This window comes from Podarcis bocagei (genome assembly GCF_964188305.1).
Source record: "Podarcis bocagei genome assembly, chromosome: 1".
NCBI lineage: Eukaryota > Metazoa > Chordata > Lepidosauria > Squamata > Lacertidae > Podarcis > Podarcis bocagei.
Genome location: NC_138125.1, coordinates 84,619,590 through 84,631,506, shown reverse-complemented (window position 1 = coordinate 84,631,506; position 11,917 = coordinate 84,619,590). Strand labels below are relative to the sequence as shown.

The window sequence follows — 11,917 nt, the reverse complement described above, 5'->3', positions numbered from 1 at the left end:
CAAACCCATAGCAAGAAACATTATGGTGGATAAGGGCTGCAAGCACGCAAGGGGAGCACCTTAAGTCAAAGAACAAGAATCTGTATCTTGAGCAAAATATAATGCCATCTTGTCAAGCCTTGTAAGGGAAATTCCCTTGGATGTTCAAGTATGAAAGGTAAAGGTAAAGGGTAAAGGGACCCCTGACCATTAGGTCCAGTCGTGACCGACTCTGGGGTTGCGGCATTCATCTCGCTTTACTGGCCAAGGGAGCCGGCATACAGCCTCCGGGTCATGTGGCCAGCATGACTAAGCTGCTTCTGGTAAACCAGAGCAGCGCACGGAAACTCGATTTACCTTCCCGCCAGAGTGGTTCCTATTTATCTACTTGCACTTTGATGTGCTTTCGAACTGCTAGGTTGGCAGGAGCTGGGACCGAGCAACGGGAGCTCACCCTGTCACGGGGATTCGAACCACCGACCTTCTGTTGTTTAACCCACAGCGCCGCCCGCGTCCTTTAGTATGAAAGCTCACACCCAATTCCCAGTCGGTCAGTTTTATTCAGCAATGCATTACAGAATAGAGTTCAAAGAGTTCATCCCAATCAACCCAGGAGCATAATGTGGGGAGGGCCAGTGGGGCCCTGGCCCTGGGTGCAGATTTTTGAAGAGGTGCGAGGGGGCGCAAAAAGTCGCCCCAGTGACAAGATGCCTCATTAAGGCAGAGTCGTGAGAAGGCAAGTCAAGCTGCGCCCAGGCCGGGCATTCAGGACTGGGGCACTAGAGGCGTCTCCTTCTCCTCATGGCTGGTGAAGGGACACCCTCGTTTGCCCCACCACTGGGACAGCTTGGATGGAGGGAGCCGCCAACCAAGGAGAGGTGAGAGCCTCTGGCAGCTGTCCCCTCTTTTGTGAACAGCCCTCAGGTCCACCCTCCTTGAGGGACAGCTTCAAGCCTCTTTCTCCCTCTCCTCACTTCACCTCAGTCGCTGACAGCTCAGATCACCGTGGCTTGGTCACTGGTGAGGGCTTGGGTTGGTGAGGCCACCCTCCACTCCTTGCTCCCCAGCACACGCACCCGGGGCGCCGACTGCTACATCACTGCTAACACCTCACCATATCTCCTCCCACCACAGTCCTTGAAATGCAACTTACTCAACCTGTTTTTCACTGTACATATCAGGAGCTTCCTTGCACTTTCAATGGAGTTGTTTTTAATTTTTAAGTCAACTGTTGATTTCCTCCTTCACTGGTTATTACCAGTTTTGTGGTCAGTTTTGTGGTCTTGCAGCTGTGACACTAGCCCCACTGATAATGAGTTTAACAGAAATGCTACCTCAGCCTTTAGGGGGAGATCTTTTATGGGCCACACCAGAAGGTCCCAAGGTTGGTTACAGCAATACCAAACACAGCATTAAAAAATAGTTTTAAACAAGTGGCCATCACTGTTAGAGACAACCACAACTAAAACACAAGTTCTGTCTTCCAATATCCATGGTTCCCTGTTTTGGGGAAAAAAAGAGAGACGAATCTGGTTTGGAACCGATTATTATTCTGCCAGTTTTGCAGAGGACAATTGGCCTTGCATAGCAGTACACAGGGCTGGCCCACCCATGAGGCAAGGTGAGGTGGCTGCCTCAGGTGGCAAGATCCACAAGGCAAGCAGATCAGCCCTCCAAGGAATATATTGCTCATTGCAGCTGCTGCTGCTGCCGCCACCATGATAGCAGTGGTAGCTGCAGCACACTCCTTGGAGGCCAGATCTGCCATCTTCTCTGCAGCTCTTCACCCACAATGACCTCTTGGCAAATAGGAGGTGCTGCTGGTCTCCTCCCACTCTTGTACCCAATGTAGATCTTTACCCCAATCCCTTCTTCCTGATGTAGCTCTTCACTCACCCCTTCTTCCCAGAGGCATAGAAAGGTCAGGTGGTACCTGGTGCTGAAATTTTTTTGTCACCTCCCCCCCATTGAAAATATTAAAAGAAGGAAAAATAAGATACTTATGGTTGCAAGTGTTATTTTCTGGTTTATTTATTTAACACTGTGAGCATAAGCACTTAAAAGCCCTGCAGACTCAGTGGCCTCAATATCAGCCAGAAACAAATTTCTTCTCACCCACCACCCCATTGCTCTGTTCACCATCTAGCCCAATGGTTGAACTTTGCACACTATTTTGCAATAGGTAAGCCTAATAATGGAGTTGCCCTAATAAGGATGTGTGTTTTCCTTATGGTTCGGTGCCGCTCACTTTACTTTTACAATGCCTTTTAAAACAGGTGGCTAATCTGTGTCCCTCCAGGTGTTGCTGGACTACAACTCCCATCATTCCTATTGCCCATACTAGCTAGGACTAGTGGGGGATGTAGTCCAGCAACATCTGGAGGGACACAGGCTAGCCCCCCAGCCCCCCGTTTGAAAGCTGTCCATGTACTGCACCATATCAGAAGCACAAATCCCTTTCAAGGGGCTATTTCCCTCTCTCTCCCCCCCTCGTGTTTTTTCTTAGTATCTGCCCTGAACAACTCTGCAACTCAAATGCTTGCTCATTCTTTTGAGACATTTGAGTTAGTCCCAATAAAGCATTGTTCAACTATTGGGCTGTTGTTGTTTTAATTAAATGGACCATTTCAAAAAGAAACTGATGTTCTTAGGCTGCAGTTCTACACCTGCTTTCCTGGGATGAACTCCCGTGGAACTCAGTGCAGCTTACTTCTAAGCAGACATGCAAAGAAGGACACAGTTGTTTAAGCACCGTCTCAGCAGCTCACTGAACAATGAGAAACAATTTTCATGCTAACGTGAATACATTCTTATATTAATTCTCTCCTGCGATGTTGATGTATGGATCTTAACTTGTGTTTCTTTGGGGTGTTAGGAGGCACTGATATATCTCTTGGCTTAATCAAACTGAGAACGCATCATCCAGCTTCTTGTTTGAAAGACGTGTTTGTTTATTATTATTAATAATAATAATAATTCCTGAATACCTGGCACACCTGGACCGCAATAATCATATGGATATAGAAAAGCAGGGGGGAATGTCCTGGTAGCTTTATTGTAAATATCCCTGCTACGTAAGAATAGCCTTGCCTGATCAGACCAAAGGGTCCTGTTCTCCCCCCCCTCTTGTCCATCTCCAGCTAAGGTAGGGTCTTCCCTGGTTGGGTGTGTGTGTACCATTTTGTGGTTTGCCTCAGTGGCAAAATGTGGCCAGCTCTGGAAGGAGTGAAGTGTACTAATTCCTGGATTACACAGACCCTCTGTGTTGACTCTGCTGGGATAGTGTGGTTGTGAGATTAGGTAAGGGGAAAGAAACTGAACAAAAAACAAGCATTCCCCTGATTTGCATAGATCTAAAAAACGATTAAGAACTTCCTGAATCCGGTTCACTTTTTAAAAATTGCTCTTCTTGAAATACAGCTGGCCAGCCTATAAAACAGGTCCCATTCCTCTCCACAGCACAGAGCAACTTTGGACTTCCACGCCTTCGCTCCTTCTTGCAGAAATGGGAACTTGGACTGCTCTCTGTGCCTTCCTTCTGATTGCCTTCATCCACGGTGAGTTTAGACTGATTTAGTGTTTTGAATAGGGAAAATAAGAATTCAAGGACTTTTAATAAATTGACAAGCTTTTTTACACCATGTACATCCTTAGCAAGTGTTAAGCACACAGGCAAATTAGGTTAAAACTTGAAGGTGATGTCAGTAATGATTGATTGCCCAAGAAAGTAATTAGGTGTTCATTTTCATTTGGATCCTGTGCATGCCTATCTGAAAGGAAGCTCCACAGAGTTCAGCAGTGCAATTGATTGGGGATGCATCCTGAAAACCTCTTAACTGTTGAATGCTTCTTTCTAACAATGGCAGGCCTATTACTCCACTGGTGGGCAACCTATTTGTTTTGTATTTGCTCTAATGGGCTGGTATATTTGCTCTCACCTTTCGGGAGAAACGTTTCTGAGCCAAACAGCAGCTCATAGCCAGAACAATATACCTTGTTCTTGTTTCTTGGAGGAAATCCAACAAAGGCTGCTGTGGGATGCTCTAAAGTACAGGATATCATGTCATCAGGGAGTGAGCTGGGCTAGATGGCATGTGGGATTCATTGGACTTGTGAATCAATAGCTCATAACTGACGTTTTTATACCATTTCTCTCCTGTGTGGAGCAATTCCTACAGTGCAAAGATTTTTAGCAGTTTGAGATAGCACTGACTTAGCGCAGGAGCCTTCAGTCTCTCAGCCTACCATCTATAACATGGGAAATGATAATAGCAGACAGTGACCTATATTACAGCATTACCTCTAGTTCACACTCCCCCCCCCTTGTGTTCAGTTACTGTCCCATCCTGATTTGGCAAGTTTGCCCACTGTGTCTGAACTGGGGAAATTATGCTTGAAACCTCTCCAAAGCTGTGGTTTCTGATTATCCTTTGAAGGCAAATTATGATTTGTCCAAAGCAGTAAGGGAAACAACTGGAGCATGAGAGATTTGTAGGCTTAGCACATTGAAAAGGAAGGGGGGGGTTGCCACGGGTATGTTTACAAACCAGGGGAAGCATGAATATTACATGCACAATGTACACGCATGCACACACACACGGCAACCAAGCACATGCAATGTAATCACACAAATGCACGCTCACCTCCTCCCCACCAGCAGTGACACATTTCAGACAGGCAAGGGCACTCAGAGGTGGTGCAGGGATGGTCAGGTAAGGGATGTGGCTTAAGGGGCAGAGATTGCCTGGAGAGTCTCTAGGACTAGAAAGACAACTGGAGGGCTGCGTTTGGTCTCACTGGGGCAGAAGATAGCAGTGCCATTTGGTTTATGGCCACCATGTTCATTAGTATCCGTGCCTCTTTGTAAATGAAGAGAATAGGATTCTAGGAGTGTGCAAGAGTTTGAAATGCAGGGTGACCAAATCATTCGACTTAACTTCTTAATTCCATCTTGGTTCCTTCTCTTTGCCTCAGGTACTTGTTCCCAAACATGCCTTTGTGCCCGTGGCTTTTGTGAGAGGGGCTGGGTGCAGTATCAGAATGCCTGCTATAAAGCTGTGACACAACCAATGACCTGGACCGATGCAGAGGCAAGTGATTGATGCAATGTCAAAGGGGACAGAAACAGACCGGTCACACGTCCTTGACTAGTCCAGATTTGTAGGAGAAGTGGAGGCTGCTCTGTGGAAAAACATATTACAGAGGTCTTTGCTGTCCTTTTGGGGAAAATAAATAGTGATTACCTAGAAATACAATCGATTTGTCCACCAACCTTTTTATTTTTGGACATACATACTGTGGAAAACACAAAACTGAGGTCAGATTAAATGCCAACACTTATTTCCTGCCAGGCAGACACACAACTCTCTCTTTCCCCCTTGGCATATCATCTAGTGGCAATTACTTGTGTCATAATGATGCAATGCTCTGCCCCCCAGCTCTCCTTCGCCCCCCCCCCCGAAGAGGACAGCCACTGATGTTTATCAGGGAGCAGGGAAATATGTCACCACGTAGCCAAGCACTGCCACATATTAACAGAAATTAAGCAGGAGCAAAGCAGGTACCATTCTCAGCCATGGATGTGCTCTGATGCCTTCACCCGACACTTCTCAATGAGATTTTCCCCACTGCTTTCCAAACCACAAAAAGTCTGTTTCTTCTTTCAAAGTTAATATGTTTGCATTAGTGCATTTTAGTCCACTTTAATTGTGCACACCTCAATACAATACAAATCTTTATTACGGTCATAGACCAGCATAAAAGGGTGGGATACAATCATTTAAAATCTGAAAAGTGTTTTGGAAAGCTAAAAGGTATTAAAACAGAAGGTGAATATAAAAGTCTGTAAGAATTTAAAAGAAGCTAAAAGAAGGGATAGGAGCACTGGGCAGGTGTGGAAGAGCATAAAAGGTTGATGCATAAAAGACTTTAAGTATTAATTTACGGAGCACTCTGATATGTTCATTAAAACTGGTTTGTGGCATGGGTCATCCTCCGATGAATTTTGAGTGCTGCTGTGCAGAATCTAGCAACATTGTATGTTGTCACAGGATTGGTATCTGAGAGCAGCAGGGAGTTAGAGAATTGTCCTGTGAGCCCTGGGTACTTATGAAGTACTGGGGAAAGGCTATAGTAGGGAAATCAGGCTATATACCTCAATTGATGGCATGCGCTTGAATCCCTCCAGCAGAAAGGTGACAGTCTCCAGAGGCAGTCCTGAACACACAAAGAGCACCTCAATGCACATATACAAAGTGCAGGATTCCCCAAACACAAACACACGCAGTCACAGCACCCCTGCCTTTAAACCACCCACCCAACTACCCACCTGCTTCTGCTTTGCTGCCAGTTATTTTGCTCTGGGTGGAGCCTCCACTCGCTAAACAACCGAGTGCTGAATGATTTGCCCTTCACAAAAGCATCTGATTAAAAGGTGATAGTTGAAACCATGTGAATACATGACGGATCTGCACCAAAGCAGTGAAGGGCAAGCTTTTCTAACATCCTTAATTTTTTGGGCAAAATTAAAAATGGCAAAATGATAAATGGGAAGCATATTTTGATGAGAGCAAGAACAGTTGCAACCATAGGCGCAGACTCCATGGGGCCTGAGGGGGCCCAAGCCCCCTCAAAAATTCGTTTGGGGGGGCTCTGCCCCCCCAATAATTTAAGAAAATTATTAGGCACCTTGCCAAAAACCGCGCAGGGGACTCCGGCGCGCGCGCCTCCCAAAGTGACCGGGAGCTCCTGAGAAGGGGTGGGCAGGTCGGTCAGTCAGAGGAAGACCCCCAGCGGCGGGACTTTAGAAAGGAATGGAGCCGCGGGGCCGAGGAACGGCGTATTCGTCGCCGGCGAGGGACCGGGGTGAGGGGAGAATGGAGGGGACGGGAGTTCCCGCCGCCGGAGCAGGGCTTTTTTTCTGGGTTCGGCTAAGGTGACGTTGGTAGGAGGGGGTGGCCACCTCCCGGTGCGAAGCCTGGGGAGGGCAGGCCGGTTCTTGCATGCAAAAGCACCACTGCCATCCTGCCGCCAGTATGGACCCCGGTATGGGCCCCCCCAATATTTTTTATAAGTCGGCGCCCCTGGTTGCAACCAGAGGAACTCTATACTTCATTACAAAACAGTTATACTAATGAAACACAGCTGTTCTACTTCATCAGATTGATCTGAAGTTTTTGTTGCTTCACCAGGTAACTTAGAGATCAGCGTGCAGTGATTTTAATATATTAAGTGGCTTATGAATGCCTATAAATAAATAACAAAAACAACTTTCTATGTCCAGTTTCAAACTAGAAAGGAAAATCATCTTGGTTTTATAAATAATGGAATTTTTGAGCTTTCTAACGGTACTGTGTTGAGATATGCAGTTCTTATGGTTGTGGGGAAATATTTGAAAGTATTTAGACACCAATTGCATTGATTTTCAAACTCTACTTAAGAGCGAGGCATTGCACAGATATTTGGCTCTTGTGAAACAGACCTTTTTTGTAATTAAGCAGAAAGTGAATTATTTCCCTGTGTATTTTCCCCCAGATGGCTTGCCAGAGGTATGACAGGGACTCTCACCTAGCCTCCATCCACAGCCCAGAAGAGAATGACTTCATTTTTCACCTGATGGGCAAGCCACTGGATCACACCAAAGGAAAGGCCTACTGGATTGGTGCTCATGACACTTTCAAGGTACACTATGCTGACTTAGCCATTCAGAATAGCCAAAAGTTCAGCTTACTTATATATATTTATATATGCTGTTTGTGATCCACACTGGGAGGGCTTTGCCCTGAAAGGTGGCATATATCCCCCCCCCCCATTTTTTCCATGGCTTTTTATAGGCCTAGTACAACATGCAATGTGTGTTTTTTTCCTTTTTGACTTAGCAAGCCTTTCTTTCTGTGAATGTTTTAGCTCAAGATTCTGTTGATCTTTCCTTAGGAAGGAGACTTTGTCTGGACAGATGGTTCCAAATTTGATTACCGGACGTTTCCTCCTTCACAGCCTGATGGACTGGCAGGCGAACACTACTTGGGATCCTGGGTTTTGCAAAATGGTGAAAAACAAACTCCCCTCCCCTGCAAAGCGCTTTTTTTGGGAGGGATCAGGGATTTGCTTAGGCATGTGTGTGTCTGTGTGTGCTCATACACTGGTAACAAGGGTAATAAAATAGGAAGCAGACCCTGGGGGGTGAAAGAATCCACAGAAGCTGAGCGGACAAAACATGAGAGGAGAATATTTTGTTAATGACATCGTGAAGATGCCCTATAAAAAGTGAGTGAACTGTTCTACAATAAATGTCCAGTATGGAAGCAGCCATGATTTCTCAGTAGTATTCTGTGGCTCCTCTGCTAGAAAACATGTGCTTCTTTTTTGGGGGGGGGGGCTCCTGTAAGAGAGTCTCATATATTAACTGTTTCATGGCAGGCTAGCATGATGCAACAGTATGGATAATCAGCTGGAACCTAATCAAGTAACTCAGACCTTGGATCCATGCTTTGGAGTTGTTCGTGGCACTGACAACATTTGTGACTTGACCATTCCTCCTTCTCTCTGTCTCTCTCAGGACTTGTGACCTGGAATGACTATGCTGTTTCCTGGAAATTCCTATCTGTTTGCAAATACTCCTTGGGAAGTAGGTGAGAACTGGGTTCAATCTCTTTGGAAGTTTGATCTACTCTTACTAGTCCAATGAACTTCTTGGGATGAGCACAGGGGAGCAAAACAGCTTCTAGCTAAAGTTCCTGCAGCACTGTTTTTCCAGTTAGGACAAGGGTCCCCAAACTGTGCTTCATTCAGGTGGTCCATTACATGCAACCCACCCTAGAACCTTATGGTGAAGTCCATTAAATTAATCGTAACCAGCAAGAACAATAACTTTGGGGATTGTTTCTATGTAAATATGTACAGGCTCTGGTTGCATACCAGGCTAAAGTCTGCTTGTCATGCTCTCATGTTTTGACCATCATATGTTCTTCTTCCCTAAGCCATGGGTGCTGTGCATCGGAAGGAGTCGGAAGGGGAGACTGATGTGAAATTGCTGGTGTGAAAAAAGGCAGAAGGCGGAATCCTGGGATGTTTCTTCTTCCTGTTGTAACCTTAACTTGCTTCTTTGTTTCTTTGTCGAGCGTTGCAGCGTTATGCAAGGTCATTTTGAGATCAGAGCCCCGGCCAGTGGCTTCCATACAACAGGGAGAAATTGAGTTGTAGTAATTGGAGACCTCTAAAGAAGAAGAAAAGGTTGCAGTCCAAATGAGCTTTTCCATTTGAGCCATGATCAGGGACCTGTCAGTGCCCTCATTTTGCTGGACTCAAAACTCCTATCATCCTTGATGCCTGCTGACTGAGTCAGATGGGAGCTAAGAGTCCAGTAGAATTTGGGCGGCTACAGGTTGCCCATTGCTGTAGTAGCAGGAGCCTCAGTGTTAGCGCAGCACAACAGGCATACCCAGTGGGTGATTTGGGTCAGTAGAAGTGTTGCACCCTGTCGACCCTGTCACATACTGTTTTGTTTCTGCCAGTCCAAGAACATTTGGAAAGAACCAAATCCCCCACCTCGGAAAAAGAACCATTTCTTTCCTTTCTCTGCTTACTTTCCGTCTTTTCCTCTTGCCATTTTGAAATGTTCATCTTTCATCTATGCGTTCCCATCCAAAACCAACACTGTATAATACCTATTCATTAAAGACCAACTCTTTTAGCACTGCTTTCTCTGAAAAGTTGTTTTCTGTAAATATGTACAGGGAGGGAAATGACAAAAGTGGAGCTGAGTTGAGCAACTTTGGGGGGAAGCATGGGCGTAGCCAGGGAGGTGCAGGGGGCAGCAGGCCCCCTAAATCAAGTAAATAAATAAAAATACTTAACTGACCAACTGCATCACAGATAACTTGGTTCTGCCCCCCCCCCCAATATAAAGCCTGTCCCCCCCCCCCCCGCAATAAATCCTGGCTACACCCATAGGGGGAAGAGCTCTCATCGGAAAAGCTTAAAAGGTGAAATTAGTGGATGTTGTAGCCTTTTTAAGGACGAAACTTGGCACAAGAGGGTAGATCCACTTGCACACAAGATTTGGGTTTGCCTGCAGAGTATATCCATAATATCCATAATGTATCATATTACAGCTTTAGTCCTCTGCTATTTGTAGAGCCAATCTGCTTTTTGATTTCTTCACCTTGTATCCAAGCTGATGTTCTTCACCACACAAGGAACTGAATGATTTTCTCAAAAAGGAGCAGTCCGGTGACTGATTTGGTCGGGGTGGGGAGTTGGCGAGCAATTTGAAGAGCAGCAGCAGCTCCCATTGGCTTCCATAAGATCCAACATTCTCTCAGGGGACTTTAGGGAGTCGGTGCTATTTCAGGAAGAGGAGTCCACGAGTGTTCCTCAGATACGTGCGAAGGATCCTGCACGAAGGATCTACAAGATCGCACATCACAGAGATGTGTAATTTTAAGTCGTTATCCACTGCCAATGAGAATCCAGCCATGCAACGTTTATGAGAAATTTATTTTGTGGGTGTGGGTGAGCGGTCTCTGTATGCATTTTCCTGCAACGAATAATTAATATATTTTGTAAGCGCAGCGTAGTAGCACGGGGAGAAAGAAACCATTTCAGCTGCCCAAAGGAACACTCTCCGGCTTTTCGCCGGAGTAGCTCAAACTCTTGCTATTTTATTTTTTTCCTCGCTAAATAATCCCATCCAGACTGCAGGCGCGGCTATTGAGCCTATGAAATCTTCCTTACCAGACTGGGCGCCTAGTGTTCTGGATAGCCGAGGGGTTCCGGCGCGGGGCTGCGGAGCCGAAAGGCGCCTCTGTCGCCGAGTTCGAGGTTCGCTGATGGGAGGATGCGGGCCCGCGAACGCCTGGCTTGACAACAAACCTGTGCAACCGCCGCACAGCCCAAACCACGGGAGAGATGAACCGCTGCTGCAGTTTCGTCACACTGTACCTTTCATAGGATCGAAGGGGGAGGGAAAGAACAAAGTGAGCTGGGAACCTCCCCCCCCCAAAAAAAACCCCCCCACAACATTAGATCACGCGTAAAAGTGTCCGACAGGCGACTTCCTGTGCAAAGCGAGTGAATTGGCAAAAGCAGGAAGAGCTCCGGATTTAGTTTTCCTTCAGGGCAACTCGCTCTATTTCAGCAGGAGACACAGCACAAAACGATGGGAAGTTTTCCAAGGGGTATTGGGATAGATCCGTGCGGGATTTGTTTTACGTCCTCAAAAGTGACTCTGGTGGGACTCGAACCCACAACCTTTGAATCGCTGCGCCACGCTAGAAGTCCAATGCGCTATCCATTGCGCCACAGAGCCGCGGGTCACGCTCTTCCCTCTGTCTCTTAAAAGGAGACTTACAGGTCACTTTAAGGAAATCCAGAACGTTTACATGGGGAGGCAGAAAGCACTTGCTTTGCGTTTGGAATTGCAGCCAAGGCTGGGGTGGCGAGTACTAGAACAAAAAAGAACCGACATGACTATTGGGGTTTTTAAAATGGACTAATAAGAGAAACAAAATCTGTGCACCAGAAGTGGGGTCCGAGCCCACGCAGGCTTACGTGTCGACTGGATCTCAAGCCCTACACCTTAGCCATGGTTTGCAGAGCGGCCCAGTGGCTAACTTTTATGACTCCTCAAAATAAGGTGAATACGTTCAGCGTTCGAAATACGGGTTAGTATGAAAGCGTCTTTATTTAACAAAGTTCACCAGCTATTAGCCAATGCTGAAATTCTGATGCCCATCTGCCTTAGTGAACCAGAAGTAGCAGCTGCTGCGCTTTCTGCCCTAATCTAGGAGTCAGGCAGACAGACAGACAGGGGACTATTTCCTGCACCTGTAGATTTTTTATTTATTTTTTGGGTGGGTGTTCACACCGCTCAAATGCATGGATCCATTTCTCCCTATAATACGCAGCTAGCTGAATGTTTCACTTTGAGCTCCCCGCC

At 46.3% G+C, this 11,917-nt stretch overlaps 1 protein-coding gene across 1 annotated transcript; it reads left to right on the top strand.

Annotated features, from left to right (window-relative positions):
* The first annotated feature begins 3,383 nt into the window (after positions 1 to 3,383).
* LOC308573887 (C-type lectin Cal-like) lies at positions 3,384 to 9,676 on the top strand. The gene is made up of 6 exons (XM_081171344.1): positions 3,384 to 3,536; positions 4,954 to 5,069; positions 7,513 to 7,659; positions 7,912 to 8,026; positions 8,537 to 8,609; positions 8,958 to 9,676. The coding sequence occupies exons 1-6, from the start codon at positions 3,485 to 3,487 to the stop codon at positions 8,998 to 9,000; spliced, it is 546 nt and encodes a 181-aa protein (XP_081027470.1). The 5' UTR covers positions 3,384 to 3,484; the 3' UTR covers positions 9,001 to 9,676.
* Positions 9,677 to 11,917: the final 2,241 nt, after the last annotated feature.

Excerpts from the sequence above, each read along its gene's own strand:
- LOC308573887 (XM_081171344.1), top strand. The coding sequence starts at position 3,485 with ATGGGAACTTGGACTGCTCTCTGTGCCTTCCTTCTGATTGCCTTCATC. Across the intron at positions 3,537-4,953 it reads TCTGATTGCCTTCATCCACG|GTACTTGTTCCCAAACATGC; the intron begins GTGAGTTTAGAC and ends TCTTTGCCTCAG. Across the intron at positions 7,660-7,911 it reads GTGCTCATGACACTTTCAAG|GAAGGAGACTTTGTCTGGAC; the intron begins GTACACTATGCT and ends ATCTTTCCTTAG.